This window comes from Mustelus asterias, chromosome 14 (assembly GCF_964213995.1).
Source record: "Mustelus asterias chromosome 14, sMusAst1.hap1.1, whole genome shotgun sequence".
In the NCBI taxonomy this organism is placed as follows: domain Eukaryota; kingdom Metazoa; phylum Chordata; class Chondrichthyes; order Carcharhiniformes; family Triakidae; genus Mustelus; species Mustelus asterias.
In genome coordinates, this window is record NC_135814.1 from 29,497,717 (window position 1) to 29,521,272 (window position 23,556).

Consider the following 23,556-nt stretch of genomic DNA (forward strand, 5'->3'; position numbering starts at 1 on the left):
CTGTTCAGATACACTGAGGGAGAATTTAGCATGGCCAATGTACCTAACCAGCACGTCTTTCGGACTGTGGAAGGAAACCGGAACACCTGGAGGAAATCCACACAAACACAGGGAGAATGTGCAGACTCCACATAATCAGTAACCCAAGCCAGGAATCGAACTCAGGTCCCTGGTACTGTGAGGCAGCAGTGCTAACCACTGTGCCACCATGCCAATATTGGGTTGGTCTAATAGACCAACAATTGACTCATTGACGTTATGCGCTGAAATTGATGCAGTCTTCCAAGAAAGAAATTTTGAAATCAAATGAACTAATTTCAAATATAAAGTTCATCATTTTTTATAAACACAGGTATTAAAGTGAGGACAAACAGAGGCCTAGCAGCACATAACGTTCAGTTTGTCTTCATCAATCAGTGGGTCTCCAAGCATTAAGGCCACAACTGGTGATGAAAAGGGCTAGGTCTTGAACTCTCACAGCATTGGACATTAGCCCAATTTAGTAAAAGCTATAAAATGGTATAAAGTTGGCACAAAGAAACAGAATACCACGAACACAGAGCTTTTCCATTTGATAGTTGGATGATAAACATCTCATGAGAACAGCAAAACACCAGCCACTGTAAGATTCCATTACAATAATCACTTCTTCAGGTTCTCAACAACTCAATATTCTTGGATTTCAACAGAAGATTTAATTGACTAGCTGGGAGGAGAAATGTCCATAGAACCACATTTTATATGTCTAGTCTGGAGTACCATTGCAAATTTTCCTCTGCTGTTAGGAAGCTAGTTCCAGGATTTTGACCCAGTGACAGTGAAGGAATGGGAATGGAGTTCCAAGTCAGCAGTTCTGTCGCCCTCAGCCTTCTAATTCAGAGGTTGCAGTTTTGGGAGATACTGTTGAAGGAGCCTTGGTGGAGTTGTTGTAGTGTATCCAGCGTATCTTCACCTCTGCAAAGGTGATGGGTGGTGTGAATGCTTAAGAAGGTGACTGGGGTGTCAGTCAAGAAGGCTGCTTCGTCCTGGATGATGTTGCGTTCTGAGTGCTGATGGAGCTGAACTTATCCAGGTAAGTAAGATCACATCCTGACTTGCGTCTTGCAGATGGTTGACAGGCTTTGGAGAGTCAAGCTGCAAGTCACTCACTGCAGAATTCCCAGCCTTTGACCTGCTCCTGTAACCAGGGTATATATACGGCTGGTCCAATTCAGTTCCTTGTCAATGGTAACCCCAAAATGTTGATAGTGGGGAACTCAGAGGTGGTAATGTCATGAAGAGATGGTCACTGCCTGAGACTTGTACGGCACGAACAATACTTGACACTCATCAGCCCAAGCCCTAATACTGTCCAGGTCTTACTGCATATGGTCATGGATGGCTGTAGTATCTGAGGAGTCATGAATGGTGCTGAACAATCATCAGTGGAAATCTCCATGTCTGACCTTATGATGGAGATAAATCATTGATGAAATAGCTTAAGATGGGTGGGTCCAGGACACTACCCTAATGAACTCCTGTAGCAATGTCCCAGGATTGAAATGAATGACCTCCAATAACCACAACCATCTTCTATTGTGCTGGGTATCACTCCAACCAGTGGAAAGTTGTCCTTGGTTGTCATTGACTCCTGTTTTGCCAGGGCTCCTTGATGCCACACTCAGTCAAATGCTACCTGGATGTGAAGGGTAGTCTCTCTCATGTCACCTCTTGAATTCACCTTTTTTGTCCATGTTTGGAACAAGGCTGTAATGAGGTCAGGAGCTGGTGACCCTCGCAGAATGCAAACTGAGTGTCAGTGAGCTGATTAAGTGCCATTCAATAGCACTATCGACAATACCTTCTATCAATTTGCTAATGATCAAGAGTAGGCAGATGGGGTAGTTATTGGTTAGGTTGGACATGTCGTGTTTTTTATTGAAGACCAGCATTTATGATACTGGGGATCTCAGGAGAAGGCCAAGATGGATCATCCATTCAGCAATTCTGGGTGAAGGTAGTTGCAAATGCTTCAGCCTCGTCATTTGTACTATGTGTTTGCTGGATTCCCCATCTTTCAGGGTGGGGATATTTATGGAGCCTCCCCCTCCAATTAGTTGTTTAATTAGCTACCACCATTTATGACTAGATGTGGCAGGACTCCTAAGCTTAGATTTGATCCATTGGATGTGAGATCACTTATCGTTGTCGTTTGCATGCTGCTTACACTGTTTGGCATGCTAGTATTCCTGTATTGTAGTTTCACCAGGTTAACAGCTCATTTCTGATGTTGCTCCTGCCATTCGCTCCTGCACTTTTTTATTGAAACAGGGTTGATGCTCCGGCTTGATGGTATGGTAGAGTGGAGGATATTCTGGGGCATGAGGTTACAAACTGTGGTTGTATACAATTCTGCAGCTACTGATTGCCCACAGTACCTCATGGATGTCCAGTTTTGAGTTGTTAGATCTGTTCAAAATTTGTCCCATTCTGTACAGCAAAAGTGCCACACGTGATGGAAGGTATCCTCAATGTGAAGGCAGGATTTTCATCTCCACAAGGACCGTGCAGTCGTCACTCCTACCAATACTCTCATGGACTGATGCATCTGTGGAAGGTAGATTGTTGAGGATGAGGTCAAGTAGGCTTTCCATCTTGTTGGTTCCCTTGCTATCTGCTGCAGATCTGCTGCCAGCAGAAAGAATTTACTAGGATGCTACCAGGACTTGATGGTTTGAGTTACAAGGAGAGGCTGGATAGACTGGGACTTTTTTCTCTGGAGCATAGGAGGCTGAGGGGTGATCTTATAGAGGTCTATAAAATAATGAGGGGCATGGATCAGCTAGATAGTCAATATCTTTTCCCAAAGGTAGGGGAGTCTAAAACTAGAGGTCATAAGTTTAAGGTGAGAGGGGAGAGATACAAAAGGGTCCAGAGGGGCAATTCTTTCACACAGAGGGTGGTGAGTGTCTGGAACAAGCTGCCAGAGGTAGTAGTAGAAGCGGGTACAATTAAAATGCTTTTAAAAAACATTTAGACAGTTACATGGATAAGATGGTTATAGAGGGATATGGACCAAATACGAGCAATTGGGACTAGCTTAGTGGTTAAAAACAAAGAGGCGGCACGGACAAGTTGGACCGAAGGGCCTGTTTCCATGCTGTAAACCTCTATGATTCTATGTATTTTAGGACTCGGCCAGCTTGGATCAGTAGTGGTGCTCAGAGCCACTCTTGGTGCTTGACGTTGAAGTCCTCTATTCAGTACATTCCGTGCCCTCACACCCTCAGTGCTTCTTCCAAGAAGTGTTCATCATGGAGGAGTACTGATTCACCAGCTTGGGAGATAATCAACAGGAGGTTGCTTTGCCCATGACTGACCTGATGCTACGAGACTTTATGGGGTTCAGAGTTCATGACGAGAGCTCCCAGGGAAACTCCCTCCCAACTCTTTACAATTGTGCCAGCACTGCTGCTGGGTGTGTCCTGCGGATGGGACAAGACATATCCAGGAACAATGAAGTCTGGGAGAGTGTCTGTAAGGATAGGATTCCATGACTCTGACGCTGGGAGGCTGTTGCTCAACTAGGATAAAAGCAAAATACTGCGGATGCTGGAATCTGAAGTAAAAACAAAAAATGCTGGAAAAGCTCAGCAGGTCTCACAGCCTGAGCTCTGACGAAGGGTCATCGAGACTCAAAACGTTGGCCCTATTCTCTCCCCACAGATGCTGTCAGACCTGTTGAGATTTTCCAGCATTTTCTGTTTTTGTTGCTCAACTAGTCTGTGGGACAACTTTGCAACAAGTCTCAAGATCTTAGTAAGGAGCTGCATTGTTGTCATTTGGGCCTAGGTCAAAGTCGAGTGCTCTGGCTGGTTTCATTCCCTCTTGACTTTTCTGAGTGGCTTGCTAGTTCATTTCAGGTGGCTGCCAAGAGTCAATTACATTGCTGTGGGTCTGGAGTCAGATGTAGCCAGACCAGTTCAGGACATCAGATTTCAGCAGATGGCAGAGCATTAGTAAATCAGATGAATTTTTACACTAATTGACATTGCTTTCATGGTAATCCTTACTGAGGTTTATTTTGCTTTTTAATTCAAGATTTCTCAACTGAATTTGAATTCCATCAGCTGCTGGGGTGGGATTTGAATCAGTGTCCCCAGAGCATTAGCCTGGGCCTCTGGATTCCTAATCCAGTGACATTACCACTTCACCACCATTACCTCCATACAGTTAGTTACAAAGTTCTTTTTATCCCAATTCAGTTAACCCATAGAGGGAGCAGCTGAAGCCAGTCATTGTCCTGGGTTAAATTCTCTTAGGTAAAAATACCACTGGCACCCTTCAGTCCAGGTCTGCCACGGTTTAACTAATAATAAATTTTACAAATGAGAAACACGTACAGACCTTGGGCAGAGTTACGAAGATTTTAAGTATATTAGCAAATCTTACGGGATAGGGTGATGAAGAAGTGTTTGGAACTAACAAATGGGCTAGTTTACATCATGGGGGATAAAGGGTTACTGGTGGTTGCTTTAAGATTCTTCCAATGCTTTAATTCTCTGAAGTGGTCAAGGACAGTTAGACACTGATGGTAGAGTGGACGCTGTGTTTCAACTAAGAAGGTGTATACGCCCAATAGGATTCTTTCCAAAACTTGATCCAGAGAGATTAAATCATTTCTAACATCTCAGAGCAGATGGCAACATGGAAAGAAACCTGCTCTGAAACCATCGACTGCAATTTGTAAAATGAGAGCTCCCTCCCAGAGAAGGCTGACATCACATAATTGGAAGGGCATTGGGGAAGCTCCAGTCAAAAGACCCAAATAAAAAGCATGTCAGTGCTGAATTGAGAGTGGAAACTGAAGGAAAAGATAACTTTGTGCCAATAAATGATGCTGTGTTGAAGGTTGCAGCAGGGAAACAAAGCAAATTGGGAGTCAGCAAAGTAAATATCAAAAGGGTTTCCTGTGCCAAAAGACATTCCAATAGTGGATTGGGCAATAGCAGTGAGACTCAGAACATAGACAAAAATTCAACTCAGTGGAACAAACTTCCTGACACTGATAGGCATTAGAGTTTAATATACCTTATAAGACCAGCGTTCTCAACTCTGACAGAAATAGTTTACTGTGATGTCAGGCAGCACAAGTTGATTCAATGAGGTGACAGCAGATGACAGAGGTTCAAAAGCAGATGCAAACAATTTTCCATCCCATTTTTCATAGAATCCCTACAGTGCAGAAGGAGGCCATTCAGCCCATTGAGTCTACACTAACTCTCCGAAAGAGGATCTAAAGCCCACCTCCCTGCCCAACATTTATCACGGCTAATCTACCTAACCTGCACAGCTTTGGACTGTGGGAGGAGACCCACACAAACATGGGGAGAATGTGCAAACTCCACACACAGTCACTCAAGGCTGCAATTGAACCGGGGTCCCTAGCACTGTGAGACAGCAGTGCTAATCATTGTGCCACCCCTTTCATGTAAAGCAAACAGTTTTTAAAAAAATAATTCATGGGGTGTGGATATCAATTGCGCACCTGTAATTGCAGTTGAGAAAGTAAAGGTGAGCTGCCCTACTGAATACAACTGAGTGGCTTGCTAAGCCACAGTGGCACAGTGGCTAGCACTATTGCCTCATGGTGCCAGGGAACCAAGTTCAATTCCCGGCTTGGGTGACTGTCTGTGTGGAGTTTGCACATTCTACCCGTGTCTGCGTGGGTTTCTTCCGGGTCCGAAAGACCTGCTGGTTAGGTGCATTGGCCATGCTAAATTCTCCCTCAGTGTACCTGAACAGGCGTTGGGAGTATGGTGGCTAGGGGATTTTCACAGTGACTTCATTGCAGTGTTATTGTAAGCCTACTTGCGACATGAATAAATAAACTTTTTAAAAAAAGTCAATTTGAAAGGCAGTTAAGAATCAACTACACTCGAGTCACACAGGCAAGACTAGGTTAGGACAGCAATTTCCTTCATTTAGTGATCTCCCTAGTTTCATAATTATTATTGATGTTAGCTTTTTATTCCAGATTGATTGAACAAATTGAATTTGAATTCCCCAGCAGCCATGGCAAGATTTGAACTCCAATTTCCAGATCATTAGACAAGGCCTCTGGATTACCATTTGGTGACATAACCACTATGCTACTATATCACTGAGAGATGCATGCCCTTATAGATAATGTGTGAAGCAGAGAGCAAGGATGACAGTTACTAATGAGGTGAACCCCTCTGTGGATTGCCATCTTGACATGGAGATACTTCCTGTGCTCCAATGATTCCTTGAGCAATGCAGTAAGAGGCTCCTTGCTCTTCGCAGGAACCACTATGGTGGAAAGGTCAGGAAAAATAACAGACAAAATGCAATCCAAAATGTCTTCAATGGCAGAACAGTTAAAAGACTGCATGTCTTGCTGGCTTCTAAGGCAGAAGGAGGTTGCAGTGGCAAGGTGGTCCTGTGCATCATGGTTCAATATGTCATCAAAACCTGACCACCAACCTGTCAAGGTCATGTAGACATGTGGCCCCAGAGTCACCACAGTAAAATAAATCTTATAAAGACTTCTATCAGGGTTCATTTGCCAAGTCCCGTGGCGATGGAGAATTGGTGACAAAGATAGGGCTGTGAACCTTGGAGTCCCTCGTCAAGAATCTACATGCAGGTGACAGATGCATGAAGGTTATTGGACACCTGTGTTGGCACAGTAAGAAGTTTCACAACACCAGGTTAAAGTCCAACAGGTTTATTTGGTAGCAGAAACCACTAGCTTTCGGAGCGCTGCCCCTTCATCAGGTGAGTGGGAGTTCTGTTCACAAACGGGGCATATAAAGACACAAACTCAATTTACAAGATAATGGTGGGAATGCGAGTCTTTACAGGGTAATCAAGTCTTAAAGGTACAGACAATGTGAATGGAGAGAGGGTTAAGCACAGGTTAAAGAGATGTGTATCGTCTCCAGCCGGGACAGTTAGTGAGATTTTGCAAGCCCAGGCAAGTCGTGGGGGTAAACTGTGTTTACCCCAGTCTAACACCGGCATCTCCACATCATGGCTACCTGTGTTGGGACAGAGGTGTTGTTGGGCAGCAACATCTATGGCTGAGCAGTACTCTCCTCTACTAACTTTAGTAGTAGCGGCAAGGTGGTACAGTGGTCAGCACCGCTGCTCACAGCGCCAGGGACCTGGGTTCGATTCCCGGCTCAGGTCACTGTCTGTGTGGAGTCTGCACGTTCTCCCCGTGTCTGCGTGGGTTTCCTCCAGTTTCTTCCCATGGTCTGAAGGACGTGCTGGTTAGGTGCATTGACCCGAATAGGCGCCGGAGTGTGGCAACTGGGGGAATTTCACAGTAACTTCATTGCAATGTTAATGTGAGCCTTACTTGTGACTAATAAATAAACTTTAATAAATTAACTTTAATTTTAAAACTTTAACCACCAAATGTAGAGGGGGCTGGAAAATGTAAAATAGACTATTCTACTTTCTCCTGGCTGGAGAATCACATCCTGTGGGTTCACCATCTTTCTCATCAAAGAATGAATACTTTAAATTTTGCAACTTAGATGATGGGTAATCTCAGTCATTTGAGCTATCAATACTCCAAAATGACATTGCCACCCTCAGTGAGACTTATCTTCCTGGGGTAGGAACAAGCAGGGGCATACATCTTCTACTGGAATGGAAAGATTGACAGGGACCTTCATGTCCAGAGTTGGTTGTGCCATCCAGAATAGGGTCATAAATGCACTGCCAGAACTCTTCAACTGTGTTAATGAAAGAATCATGACACTGTGTCCACAGCTCAGTTGTAACTATTAAGCCACTGCCAATGCTCAACTTTGATGAAGACAAGAAGGAACAGATCTATTCTGACCTTGATAAAGTTCTCACTGCTATCTCAAAAGGATAAAAGATCATCTTTCTGGGAGACTTTAATGCCAAGGTTGGGTGTGACACTGATGACAGGAGCGGAACCACTGCGAAAAATGAAGTGGGAAAAGCCGATGCAAATGGTGCCCTCCTGCAGCCTCTTCAGGAAGACGGACAAATACAAAATCACATGGAGTCACCCCAGATCAAAGCATAGGGGTGTCAACTCTCCCAAGATTAGACTGGAGTCTCCAGGATTTGAAAGCGAATTTCCAGAACACTGCTGTGTGTAATCCTGAAGAAAAACCTTTGGGATATTAAACAAAGATCATTTTCTTTTAACATTGAAAGTGGGGGGAGGGGGGAGAAGGAAGAAAGGCTGTTTTTAGCTGACAGTCATCTAACTGAGTAATGAGTCTTTTTGCTTTCCAATTGGTGCAGGAAGGCAGTACATTAAAGGATCGATGTGTTGGTCGAGTAACAGCAAAAGCAAGGGGAAAGTCACGTGTTCGGAAATCTCCAGCAAAACATTTAATTCACAGTTGGAAACCAAATGGCACCTTCTGGATTATGTCATTGTTCAAGTAAAAGATCTAAATGATGTCTATATTACTTGATCTATGCAGGGGACTGATGCCTACTGTACAGATCACAGAGCTATTTGATTGATAATGAACATTCACTTTATACCAAGTCGTTGCAAGACCCAAAAGTCCACAAGGAAGATGATCAATGTCTCAGTCCTAAATCAGCCTGACCAAAGAGAGAAACTTCAATGCAGCTCACAACTAATCTAGAAACTCTTCACACTTTCAGCTCGACTTCAGAACAATGGGATTAAATTAATCTCGACTTTTGTGTCCAGACCAATGAGTTCCAGCATAGTCGTTACTAGTATCGGTTCAATGAAACAATGCAGAAGTAGGTAAATCCTGGAATAAAAGAGTAGCCTTTATCGGCTGGAAGAACCCAAGATCATAGGTCAAGAAGTCAGCATTCCCACAGCCCAAAGACAAATGCAGGAGATGAGGCAGAGCGGAGACAGAGAAGGAAAGAAAGCAAATCCTGCACTCCAGATCCCACTATCTCCTAGGACATCCTGCCCCATGTATCCAAACATCCATAGATTGAAAATCAGCCTATTTAGTCACTTGAAGATCCATGGCAGAACCCATGACCCTGAGTAGACATTGTCCTCAAACCAAAGGACACGTGAGCCTTTGATTTATGCACGAACAGATTTTTCCCTGCTGCCATCAGACCTTTGAATGGACCTACCTTATATTAAGTTTATCTTTCAATACGCCCTAGCTATGACTGTATTCTGCACCCTCTCCTTGCCTTCTCTATGTACAGTATGCTTTGTCTGTACAGTGCAAGAAACAATACTTTTCACAGTATACTAACGTGATAATAATAAGTCAAATCAAAATGATATTGATGATAAGACTTTAAATATTTTAAAGAATGCAAAACATTTGATGGGCTGATGAAAACCATCCGGTCCATTTTAGTATTACATCAGTTGCCGAGTTGGCTAATACTGACACGATGGATCATTTGGCACCTTATGTGCCTTATTTCTTCTACGTTTTGGTGATATAGTCTCAGTGTTTCTTGGTAATGCATACTGTATTCCTGGCCGACACTTATCCCTCAATCAGCATCACTGGAATAAATCAGTCATTATCTCACTGATATCTGTGGGAACCTTCAGCAATACATTGGTTGATATGTTTCTCACATTACAATGGCGAACACACTTTAGAAGCACTTGATTGACTGTCAGGTGCTTTGGGATATCCAGAAATTGTGAAAGGTGCTTTATAAACTCTTTCTCATTCAGACAACAGATAGTCTGATAGAGCCAATGTTTTGTTAACATTAGACCTCTTAAGTGTTTTGGACGTTATTCTACTTTAAAGACCCTGTATAAAAGCAAGTTTTTGCTCGGCTTCCTCCAACTGTCAAGATGCTATTTTTTAAGCTTTCAGGAAATTGCATGAAGCCCAGACGAAAGGTCAAATAGGAATAGATGGCACACAATCGACACTACTACATTACTGTAGATGGTTTGTGAATTGTTGAAAATGTTTGAGGGCCCATTGAAAGGTTAGTTATAAAATCTCACTAAAGAAGAGAATGAATTAATTTGCATTTATACATCAACTTCCATGACCACAGATTGTCCCAAAGTGCTTTACAGCCAATAAATTACTCTTGAAGCATAAACACTCGAATAAAGCAGGAACAAATGCAGGCTACATGGTCTCAGACAAAACAATGAGGCAAATAATAAGTGTTGAGATGTTGATGAGGGCGTGGGGAGAACTCCCTTTTCTTCACAATAGGGATCTTTCACACTCACTTTAGAGACAAATGGAACTATAATTCAACGTCACACTAAAGGATGACTCCATCAACAATGCAGCACTCCTTCAGTACTCGAGTGTCAAATGTGCAGATTTCTGCAGTAGAACTTAAATCCATGATCTTCTGTCTTGGAACAGGATGCGATACCACTGTGCCAAGGCTGAAACTACCTAACTGGAAGAATGTCAACGCCCCAGATGATTTGTGCTGAAACACTGATGTAACATTCCCAGCAGCACTGTCACACCAACTAAAGTAATCTGTAAATAAATTACTAAACATATACAATGCAAGAAAGCATACTTTCAAACTTTATTGGGCAAGAACAGTCACCAGAAATAAGATTTGTTTTGCAAAGATCATTAAGAGCTTACCCATAGCTTTTGTTTCTTCCCTTTTTGCATTCAATAACGAGAATTTAAACTTCGCTCGGACTTCACTTTTGGGACAACTAACTAAAAGCAAGTATAAGGAAAGGTAGTCTTTGCTTTCTTCATCTAAACCCTTTGGGTTTACTCTGAGGCACCTGTAACATATATATATTAAAAAATGTATCAGTTAAAAAGGAGCTTGATTTCTTCCTCAAAAATACTGCATCTCATTTAAGAATGGACTTGCTAATACCCATTAACATTACATTACATACTCTATATACCAATTTGACGGTTCTTCGAATAAGCTTCAACATGTACATCGAGAAATTATCACCCAAGAGGAAAACAGCAAACTGCTCCTTTAAGATATCAGCACAGGTGGTGTTCAGGATAGTAATAGATAACAAGATTTGGCCAAAAACAGTAGTAGGTCTGAGGATTGGGATGTTTTAGAAGAGGACCACCAAAAAGTTAATCAAAAGGGATCAAAGTAAACTAGGCAGAAATATAAAAAACAGATTGTAAGAGCTTTCATAAATATATAAAAAAGAGTAGCAAAAGAAGCAAAAACAGGAGAAATTATCATGGGGAATGAGGAAATGGCAGAAGCATTAAATACACATTTTGTGTCTGTCAGCACAGAACATGACACAAGTTTCATACCAGAAAAAGACAGTAACCTAAGGGCTTAAACAGTGAGGAAATTAAGGAAATGAATATCAGGAGTGAGAAAGTACTGGAGAAATTTAAGGGATTAAAATCTGACAGATCCTCGGGGCTTGATGCCTTACCCCCTTGGGCTCTAAAAGAGATAACTGCAGAGATAATGGAAATGCTGGCTATGATTTTCCAAAATTCCTTAGATTCAGGAACAGTCCATTTGATTGGAAGTTGGCAAATGTTACGCAGCTTTTCAAGAAAGGAGGGATGGATAAACTGTAAGCAGGTCAGTTAGCTGAACATCAGTTGCTCAAAAAATGTTGGAATCCATCATTAAGGAAGTCTTAACAATGCACTTAAAAAAGCATGGTATTACTAGAACAAGTCGACATGGTTTTGCGAAAGGGAAATCCTGTTTGACCATTTTTTTTTGCAGAGTAGATAAAGGGGAATCAGCAGATGTAAAATACTGGGGACATTCGATAAGGTGCCATACAAAAAGTTAATAGGCAAGATAAGGGCTCAGGGAGTTGGGGGTTTTAGCATGGATAGAGGATTGTTTCATGGATAGAAAGCAGGCACCAGGCATAAATGGGGTTTTTTCAAGTTGGCAGGCAGTGAATAGTGTAGCACAAGGAGGATCAGAGCTAGCCTCAGCTATTTACAATCTGTATTCATGACTTAAATGAAGTAGCAGAGAGTAATGTCTCAAGAGACTGCAAAGAGATATAGACAGGTAAAGTGAATAGGATAGCAGATGGAGTACAACGTAGGGAAATATGAAGTTATTTATTTTGGTTGTAAGAATAGAAAAGTAGAATTCTTTTTAAAGTATTGATGTTCAAAGAGACTTAGGTGTGCTCATACAAGGAATGCAGTAAGTTAACATGAAGTTACATCAAGCAATTAGGAAAGCAAATGGCATGTTGATCTTTACTCAAGGGAATTTGAGTGCAGAATAAAGAAGTTTTGCTACAATTGTACAGGGTTTTGGTGGGATCACATCTGGAATGTGTGGGTGGTTTTGGTCTCCCCACTTAAGAGGGCATATTTTTTTTGCATTGGAGTTGGTGCAGCAAAGATTCACTAAATTGGTTCCTGCGATAAGGGAGTTTTCCTTGAGGAAAGGTCGAGTAAATTGGGCCTATATTCTCTGGAGTTTAGAAGGATGAGAGGCAATCTCACTGAAACCTACAAAATTCTGAAGGAACTTGATAGAGCAGATACTGTAAGATTATTTCCACTATTTGGGGAATCTAAAACATGGGATCACAGATACAGGATAGGGAGGGCAATCATTTGGGGCTGAGATGAGGAAACGTTACTTCACTCAAAGGGTTGTGAATCTTTGGAATTCTCTACCCTGGAGGTTTGTGGATGTATTTGAAGCTGGTACAGTTAGGTTTTGGGACTCTCAAGTAATCAAGGGACAAGGGGAATAAGTAGGAAAATCAAGTTGAAGCCCAATATCAGCCATGATGGTATTGAATGATGAAGCAAATTTGACAGGCCATGTGATCTACTCTTGCTCCTATTTCTTGTGTCTGTACAGAATTATCTTATTTTCCCCACAATACTATACACAAGGCTTCATACTGGGCTACACCAATTATTTGCTGATCAGAAAGGCAACATCACTTGAGGATGCAGTGAGGAACTTATCTGCTATAATAGTTTACCTGTGAAGAGCTAAGCCAATGGGGCCATTTGTTTTCAGAATCAGATCTACATGGTTTTCACCATATGCACAGTGAAATATGTTTCTTTTGGATCTATACTTTTGAAGCATCAGTATAATACTGACTTTGAAGAAAGGTTGAGTAAATTGGGCTTATATTCTCTGGAGTTTAAAAGGATGAGAGGCGTTTTACTCAAACCTACAAACTTTGAAGAAAAGGTGAATTATATCACTCAAAGCCTATGTGCCAGGTGGCTTTCATACTCATTTTCCAAGGTCCAGGCTGAGTACTGTAACCTAGTGGCTATGATACTAGACTAACAGAGTGGTCCTTGATATCAATGCTAGAACAAATGAGCTCTTATGGCTTAAAGTCAATGAAATCGCCTGCTGATCACCACCTTGTTCCTCCTCAAATGCAAACTAATACCTGTTCCCTGTTGGAAGAAGCAACCACTACACAACCCAGCCTCTTTGGTTTGCTTGACATGACATTAAGATATGGGTTAATGCATTGCAAACAGCCAAGTTATGGAACCTGACAACATCCTGGCAGTCTTGTTGAAGCCCTGGGCCACAGAGCTAGCTGCTACCCTTGTCAAGCTGTGTCAGCAGAACTCTAACTACTGTATCTACCCAACAATGCACAAGGACACAAGAGCTGAATGCCAGAAACACAGTTGAGAATAGCTGCTCTTCAACAGCAAGGTACTCAATTTAAGAGTGGTACCAAGGATCTCGAGCAAAACCGAGGTCAATGAAGATCACTTCCATAATTTGAGGCATACCTGACACAAAGGAAAACATACAAAGGATATATTGCTCCAGAACATCACTGGAGGAGTTAATCAGAAGTGCCCTTAGGCTAACCATCCTCAGCTACTTCATCCAATATAAAATCAGGATTGGGGTTCTTCACTATTTTCATGACCATTCACACTCCATAGAACCACAGAAAATTATCATACAGAAGGAGGCCATTCAGCCCATTGTGTCTGCGCTGACCAAAGAAAAAAACTAGGTGTTCATTTAATCCCATTTTCCACCACCTGGCCCAATACTAACGTAAACCATGTCAGATGACAGCAGGGTCTGGATAACATCAAGGCTTGAACTAACAAGTGGCAAAATAACAATCAAGCCACTAGTTAAGTAATACCTCTGTTTTAAAATCATCCTCGCTTTCAAATTTCTCCATAGCTTCACTCCTCCCTATCTCTATAATCTCTTCCAGTCCTGCAACCCTCCGAGATGTATGTGTTGCTCCAATCTGATCTCTTATGCATTTTAAATCTTAATTATGCCTTCAGCTGTCAAGGTCCTAAATGATCTGAATTCCCTTCCTGAAACCTATCCAGCTCCAACGGTTTCCTCCTTAAAGACACTGCATAAACCACCCTGGCCAAGCTTTTTGTCACCTGTCCTAATATCTTCTTAGGAGGATCTGTGTCAAATCTAGTTTTGATGCCACCAGCACTGCTCCTCACAGTGGCAGGGACCTGGGTTCGATTCTGGCCTTGAGTGACTATCTGTGGGGAATTTGCATGTTCGCCCCATATCTGTGTGGGTTTCCTCTGGGTGTTCCAGTTTCCTCCCACAGTCCAAAGATGTTTAGGTTAGGTGGATTAGCTATGGCAAACATGCAGGGTTACGGGGATAGGGTGGAGGGCCTGGGTGGGATGCTCTTTCAGAGAGTCGGTGCAGACTCGATGGGCCAGATGGCCTCTTTTTGCATTCTCTGGTTCTTGTGAAGAGCCTTGGAATGTTTTACGATGTTAAAGGCGCTGTACAAATACAAGTTGTATATCTAACAGGGATCATCAAACTCAACTAAGAGAAACCCTGTCACCATTTTTTTTTTACCTTTAATGCATTACAATAACCATATCCTCCATTTTCAATATCTGGGAGTGGGACAGGGAAGATGGGGGATGCTAGTCACCATAGACCAGCCATAACAATGCCTATGAATGAGGAGTACAAAAGGAGCAATGTAATGGGAACCTTCAAGTTAATCTCCAAGTCACATACCACCCTGATCTGGACACGGTTTGCCATGTCATTACATATTTGGAATTCACTACCTACTCCCATTGTGAAAGCATCACCACAGAACTGCAGTGCTTCGAGATGGCCAACACCATAGAGCAATTAAAAATGGGCAATAAATTAGCTCTTGCCATTTATTGATTAATTTAAAAATATGTAGGGGAAGCAGTAAAGATTTGGACTTCAACCAACAATTTTCTTTCACGAATGGTTTTTGTAACAAGATAGATGTTTCTTGGGAACTGAGCTGTGTTTTACTTGTCTCTGCATCATCGAGTTGGAGCAACCCAGGTCTCACAGATAACCTCAATCATGGTAAACTACTTACTGGACAGCATGCAAGATGCCATAAATTTGTCAGTTCAGAAGGTGAAGTTCAAGCATTTTCTTTGAGGATATATCGATTTTGGTTACATTGAACATAAAGCAACCAATGTGCGCTGCCCTACAATAATTCCAATCTTAAATCATAACTTACAAAGGAATTCATCTTCTCATCAAGAATTAATGCCTCTGGCACTTATGATAAATGCTAGAATACTCTTCTTAACACGATTGAAATGAAATCCAAAAACCATCACTTCCGAAGATTAAAATGACTAAAGTGGGATCTGACAAATTTAATAGATGAAGTTGACATGGTTTAAGGCAATCAAATAAAGAACCGTACTTTTTGGGAGGCGAGTGTATATCAAACAAAATGAAAATGCTACATTGAGCAAAAATGTACCTGCCAATATCACTAATGATAACGGTGGAATCTGCAGTATTGAAGCACTCAATAGCTGAGAGTGCAAAGGCCAAGAATGTTGGATTTTTAAAAGCATAGTTGCTTGATAAAAAAGTTACACTAATTTTCTATAAAATCCCTTTCAAAACTGAATGTTTGGACCAAAGGTAGCTGAACTGAGAATGCCCTTTGAATTTAGCTCTGACTATACTTAAATTCTCTCGATGTGGTCTCATTAATGCTCTGTATAACTGAAGCATAGCCTCCCCTCACTATAACATTCTATGAGCTGTCCTAATTACTTGCTGTATCTGTATATTACTAGCATTTTGAGAATCATGCACTAGAACACCCAGATCCCTCTGCACCTCAGAGCTCTGCAATCTCTCACCATTTAGATATGCTCCTTTTTTATTCTTCCTGCCAAAATGGACAATTCCACATTTACCTACATGATACTCCATTTGTCAGATTTTTCCTCACTCACTTAACCCATGTCTCTTTGTAGCCTCCTTATGTCCTCTTCATTATTTACTTTCTTACCCATCTTTGAGTCATCAGCAAATTTAATAAGCACGGCACCCAAGTCATTTATATAAATTGAAAAAGTTAAGGCTCCAGCACTGATCCCTGTGGCACATTGCTCATCACATTCTGCCAACCAGAAAAACACCCATTTATGCCAGCTCTGTTTCCTATTGGCTAGTAAGAAGTCTCACAACACCAGGTTAAAGTCCAACAGTTTGGACTTTAACCTGGTGTTGAGAGACTTCTTACTGTGCTTACCCCAGTCCAACGCCGGCATCTCCACATCATGACTCCTATTGGCTAGTCAATGTTCCCCCTACACCATAAGCTTTTATTTTCCACAATAGCCTCTGATGTGGCACCTTATCAAATGCCTTCTGGAAATCTAAGTACAGTATATTCACCGGCTTCCCTTCATCCACAGCACACGTGACTCCTTCAAAGAACTTCAATACATTGGTTAAACATAATTTCCCTTTCAGAAAACTATACTGACTCTGCCTGATTTGCCTTGAATATTTTTCCAAGTGACCTATTACATTTTTAATAATGGCTTCTAACATTTTCCCTATGACAGATGTTAGGATAACTGCCCTGTAACTCCCTGCTTTCTGTCTCCCTTTTTAAATAGAGGAGTTACGTTTGCTATTTTCCAATCTAACAGAACCTTCTCCAAATCCACAGAATTTTGGAAAATTAAAACCAATTTGCATATGAATATCGTGGTTATATCTGAAAAGATATTACATTTGACTTGGCTACAGTTTGCAATGAAGCATAGATCTAAAGCAATTGAATACTGCACATTTGTTGCTATATACAGTTACAAGTAACCTCCCCTACACCAGCTTCTGGGCAAAAGATATGATAAACCTATGATCCAAATATATAACGCACCATTACTCACTCAGGAATCACAAAAAAGTAATTTGTTTTTGTTGCATGCAGACTATTCCCTATATTGACAAACTAATACATAGGAGAAAGACCAGGAAGCTGGGTAGAGGGAATTGCAGCTTTGGTGAAGAGCGTTATCGAGTCCAAACGGACACAGGAGTGGAACTAGCCCAGGGGCAGGTCTCCAGATTGGCCTGTAATACCATCCATCACAAAGACCCTGCAATAAGATTATTCCAACCCCACACTGCGTCTCCAAACAGTGCATTAAATTGTATACCATTGTAAATATGATTTCTAATGTGTGCAATCATATATAGCAACAGAAGGAATAAAATCCAGACGGGGAAAAAAATGATCTTTTTTTAACTAAAAGGTATTTAGCTACCGTAAATTAATTGGGTTTTCAAAGCCATTATTATGGCGATTCTGAACGGATTACAAATATGTAAATTTACATTTCTCACATGTAAACAGTCAGCTAAATTAAATTATTTTCTATACTCCATTCCCAATAACCTCTGATTAAGACAGGCAGAATAACAGAGATGTTATAGTATAACCATTTACTAAACTAAAACTTACCACTTCATTTTATCATTTGGCCCAGATGAAAAAGTTGAACTTTTTAACACTTCGCCCATTTCTTCTCGACAAAAGCTGAAGTTATTGATGGTCCACATGTAGGAGAACTTGACCACTTTTACCTAAATATTAACAAGAAGAACTGGATGAAAATAATAAAAAATAAAACAACACATACACATTCAAGAAAGGACACAACGAGGCCACTCAATATGTTGAGTGGGCAAAGACCTGCCAAATGGAGTATAATGTTGGAAACTGTCAATTTTGGTGGAGAAATATAAAGCATTTTAACTAAATGGTGAGAGACTGCAGAGCTCTCGAGATGCAGAGGGATCTTGGAGTCCGAGTATATGAATCACAAAAGAGTGGTATGCAACTTATTAGGTAAGCTATTTGAATATTCTCATTTATTGCAAGGGGAATTGAATAAAAAGGTAGGGAGGTTATACAGGACACTGGTGAGATCACATCTGCAGTTATGTACAATACTGATCTAGTATTTAAGGAATAATGTAAAAGCATTGGAAAGTTCAGAGAAGGTTTAATAAACTAATAGAAGTTGATGAGTCATCTAATGAGGAAATGTTGGGCAGGCTTGTATCCATTGGAGTTCAAGAAGGCTATGAGACACCTTAATTGAAACATAAAAGATCTTGAGGTCTGATGTAGAAAGGACATAAGTTTCCTCTTATGTACTAGTACTAGGGACCATCGATAAAAAGTAAAAGGGTCATCTGTTTAGGACAGGGATGAGGAGAATTTTTTTTCTCTCACAGAAGGTTGAGCCTCTTTGGAAATCTTCCTCAAAAGGTGGTGGAAGCAGAGTCTGAGTATTTTATGGCAGAGCTGGATAATTCTTGATACGCAAGGGGGTGAAAGGTTATCTAGGATAGACGGGAATGTGGAGCTGAGGGTACAGTCAAATCAGCCATGATCTCATTGAATGGCAGAGCAGGCTTGAAGGGCCGATTGGCCTACTGCTCCTCCTAATTCATATATTCGTATATACATAGACTAAAAATAGACTGTTAAAATCCTATGACGTCAAGCAGAATTCCTGTCTAGAATTTCCAAGCTTTCACAAAAGGCCTGCAGGACATCGTAAGCCTACAAGAAACTCATCTAAAACTAGGGACGAATGCTTCTAAAATCATATGGGGCAGTTGCTTTGAAAATAAACATTAAGTCACAAAACGTGAAGGATATCTAACACTCCTCCCAAAAGACCACAATGAAATATGGAGGTTAAAACATCTCAAATTTTCTGCAATACAAGCACCTCAGAGGGTCACATAAACTTCAAAGCTCTATAAAAATAAAAATAGAGATAAATGGATTATCACAACAATAACATGATTAGGACAACTGGTTGGCCAGAAAATATGACAACTTGTGAAGAGAAGGGCGGGAATCAGGATAGTCTATTTAAAAAAATACCAGTTTGGGATTTGTGGGCACATTACCAGTAGAAAAAAAAACATTTTTACACAAAATGCAATTAGCCCACAAGTGTCACTGCAGGTCACAATTACTAGAAATTCAGTTTCTCTTTCGAGAAATTTAGAGAGCTATCATGATGATCTTTAGAAAACATAAACATCTGTTAAAAGATTCTCCGTTACATAATATGAAATAAAAATTACAAAAAGACCTAACTGGTTACTGACTTTGTGAATGTATGCAAAAAAAAAATCCTTGGAAAACATTAACAAATATTTTTGTACAACACATACAAAAGTTAACACTGCAGGCTATGGACGATAAGTTAATTCCATAATATTGATCACAAGTAGTCTGGAATATGGAGTGCTGTTTTAAGTTTACTGCCTCCTAAATGTTTCATTGGTTCTCTCATTGCTGCAACATAATATTTACTTAAGTAAAGGTAAAATAAAGTCAGCATAGTTCAGATAACCATAGACTGTGACTGGTGGTGATTTAACCTGAGGATCATCGCACCTCAGGCAAGGAGCAAGGTTGAGAAGGCAGGGCCTTTGTGAATAACCTCAGCCAGTACAGGAATTGAATCCACGCTATTGGCGTCGCTCTGTGTCACGAACTAGCTGTCCAGCCAACTGGGCTAAACCGACTCCGAAAGTAATAAATCGCTGGCTGACAAAGTAATAGTACACACCTCAATGATACAGATATAACATTTGTAGCACACTTTCTAAAACTTGCTGACGTAGCATGCACTACTTTCACTCTGGACTTTAAAAAAAAAGTGTAAAGAATAAGGGGCTGCCCACTTAAGACAGAGATGAGGAAAATAAAAGTGAACCTTCTTTGCCTCCCCCTAGAGCAAGCATATCCTTCCATTGGTAAAGAGACCAAAATTGTGCCCAGTACTCCAGATGTGGCCTTACCATTCCTCTGTATAACTGCAGTAATACTTCTTTACTCTTATACTCTCTGACTTGATTTATTGTTGTCACATGCATTAGTATACAGTAAAAAGTATTGTTTCTTGTGCACTGTACAGACAAAGCACCTCGTACATTGAGAAGGAAAGGAGAGAGTGCAGAATGTAGTTACAATCATAGCTAGGATGTAGAGGTGTACTCCAATCCCTTTGTAATTTGTCTTCCTATTGCTTGCTTTCCGTGATTCATATACGAAGATACTCTGGTCCCTCTGAATTCAAAAATATTCTGCTTTAAAAAAACTTTCCTACCAAAGTGAATAACTTCTCATTGTATTCCTTCTGTCAGTTTTTGCCCACTCACCCAACCGCCTGTAGTCCTCTTTCTGTTCTCCTCACCACTTAATCTTCCAATTAATTTGGTATCAGCAAATTAGACATGCTACACTTACGCCCCTAATCTAAATCATTAATGGATTATAAATAGTTGAGGCCCCAGTGCTGGTCCTTGTAATACCCAACTCGTTACAGCCCGTCAACTCCATTAACCAATCCTCAATTAATGCCTATATATATTACTCCCATATCCGAGTTCCAACTGTATGTAATAATCTCTCGAGTGATACTTTAAAGAATGATTTTTCAAAATCCAAGTACCCTGCATCTTTTGGTTCCCTCTTATCCATTGTACTAGTTACATGCTCAAAAACCTATTCCCAGATTACGATCTATGAGAGGATGAAAAGTCACCTGATCGAAACAGACAAGATCGATGGGGAACTTGACAGGGTGGATACTGAGAGGTTGTTTCCCCTTATATGAGAGACTAGAATGAGGGAACACAGTTTAAAAATAAACAGCCTTCCATTTACAGCGAAGTTGAGATTCTCTCTCCCCCCCCCCCATCTCAGAGAATCGTGGTCTGTGGAATTCTCTTCTCCAGACAGCAGTGGAGGCAGAGTCATTGATTATTTTTAAGGCTGAGTTAGATAAGTTCTTTATGACAAGAGAGTCAAAAGGAAAAGAAGGATAGACTGGGGAAAGTAGAGTTGAGAATACAATCAGATCAGTCAAGATCTTATCAAAAGACAAAGCAGGCTCAAGGGGCCATACAGCCTATTCCTGGTCCTAATTCACATATATGTATGTACGCATGCATTTCATCAAACATAATTTCCCTTTCATAAATTGTATCAACTCTGTTTAAATATATTATGATTCCGTAAGTGCCTCATTACTATGTTCCTAATAATATATTTTAATATTTTACTTGCTACTGATGTGAAGCTATCTGGCCTATACTTCCCAATTTCTCTCTTTTATATAAAATAGCGGGATTATGGTTACTACTTTCTAATCCTTGAGAACCATTCTAGATTCCAAGGAATTCTGGAAGATCAAAACCAATATATCCATTATCTCTGTAGCAACCGCTTTTTAAAATCCTAGGATGCAGGTCATCATATGCAGGATATTTGTCATTAATTAACCCCATTAATTTCCCAAGTACAATCTCTTTACTAATCCTGGTTTCTTTAAATTCATGATGTGGAGATGCCGGCGTTGGACTGGGGTAAGCACAGTAAGAAGTCTCACAACACCAGGTTAAAGTCCAACAGGTTTATTTGGGAGCAAATACCATAAGCTTTCGGAGCGCTGCCCCTTCGTCAGATGGAGTGAAAATCTGTTCTCCAACAGTGCACAGAGACACAACATCAATTAACAGAATACTATGAACTAATGAACACCGCTCGACAATCACCAGGCAAGACTGTTCTCTTCCTGTGGGGGAGCACTTCAGCAGTCACGGGCATTCAGCCTTGGATCTTCAGGTAAGCGTTCTCCAAGGCGGCCTTCATGACACACAACAGCGCAGAGTCGCTGAGCAGAAACTGATAGCCAAGTTCCGCACACATGAGGACGGCCTAAACCGGGATGTTGGATTTATGTCACATTATCAGTAACCCCCACAGCTTGCCTCCTGATCTTGCAGAATCTTACTAGCTGTTCTGTCTGGAGACAATACACATCTCTTTAACCTGTGCTTAATGTTCCCTCCACCCACATTATCTGTACCTTTAAGACCTGGCTGGCTGTAGAGATTTGCATTCTAATTAGTATTCTGTAACTTGGTGTTGTGTCTCTGTGCACTGTTGGAGAACAGATTTTCACTCCATCTGACGAAGGGGCAGCGCTCCGAAAGCTTATGGTATTTGCTACCAAATAAACCTGTTGGACTTTAACCTGGTGTTGTGAGACTTCTTACTGTTCTTTAAATTCCCCATTATTGCTAGACACTCGGCTCCTGGCCATTTGGGATTTTTTTATATCTTCAACCAAGATGACTTATTAAAAATAAGTCCTGTTTAATGCCTTTGCAATTTTTTTATTCCTGATTATAATTTTACCTGCATCTGCACCTAATGGGTAAATTTACTTTCACCAATCTCTTCCTATTTACATATCTACAGAATAAAAACCAATTTGTTTTTGTCTCTTGCTATGCTATTCTCATATATTTTCTTTCCCTTTCTTTTGAAAGCCCCAGGCTTACGCTCGGAAACACTACAAGCCTCCTGCTTTGATGTAATACTATCTATCTGGTATCTGGCAATGTGTAACGAGGTAGGTAGAATTAAGGATGTTCTTGTGAAGGACCCTCTTGGGTCAAGTGATCACAATATGGTCGAATTTCTGATACAAATGGAACAGGAGAAAGTAGGGTCCCATACCAGCGTCCTCTGTTTGAACAGAGGGAAGTATGATAGGATGAGGGCTGAATTGGTTAAGGTGGACTGGGAGAGGAGACTGGTAGGTAGGACAGCTGAGGAACAGTGGAGGATTTTTAAGGAGATCCTTTTCAGTACTCAGCAACAATATATTCCGGTGATAAAGAAGGACTGTAAGAAAAGGGATAACCAGCCGTGGATAACGAAGGAAATTAAGGAGAGTATTAAATTAAAGACCGATGCGTACAGAGTGGCCAAAAATAGTGGAGAATCGGAAGATTGGGAAAACTTTAAGAAACAACAAAGAACGACTAAGAAAGTGATAAAAGCAAGCAAAGATAGGTTATGAAGCTAGGCTAGCTCTAAATATAAAAAATGATGGTAAAAGCTTTTACAAATATATAAAAAGGAATAGAGTGGCAAGAGTGAATGTTCGACCCTTGGAGGACGAGAGGGGGGATTTAATAGTGGGAAATGAGGAAATGGCTGAAACTTTAAACAAGTTTTTTGTGTCGGTCTTCACGGTGGAAGACACAAATAGTTTACCGAATATTAACGATAGAGGGTTGGTAGGAGGAGAGGTACTCAATACAATTAATGTTACCAGGGAGGCAGTGCTTGGTAGACTAACGGGACTGAAGGTGGACAAGTCCCCGGGCCCGGATGGAATGCATCCCAGGGTACTGAAAGAAATCTCAGAGGTAATAGCGGATGCGTTAGTGGTTATTTATCAA

At 40.9% G+C, this 23,556-nt stretch overlaps 1 protein-coding gene across 7 annotated transcripts in view; it reads right to left on the reverse strand.

Annotated features, from left to right (window-relative positions):
* The window catches only part of spopla (speckle type BTB/POZ protein like a), a 183,060-nt gene that overhangs the window by 19,487 nt on the left and 140,017 nt on the right, over positions 1 to 23,556 (reverse strand). For all 7 annotated transcript variants that reach the window (XM_078228022.1, XM_078228023.1, XM_078228024.1 and 4 more), the window contains 2 exons: positions 17,729 to 17,850; positions 10,602 to 10,753 (listed from right to left, as the gene is read on the reverse strand). In XM_078228022.1, the coding sequence (XP_078084148.1) occupies positions 10,602 to 10,753; positions 17,729 to 17,850 (274 nt within the window). The remainder of the gene's footprint in view (positions 1 to 10,601; positions 10,754 to 17,728; positions 17,851 to 23,556) is intronic.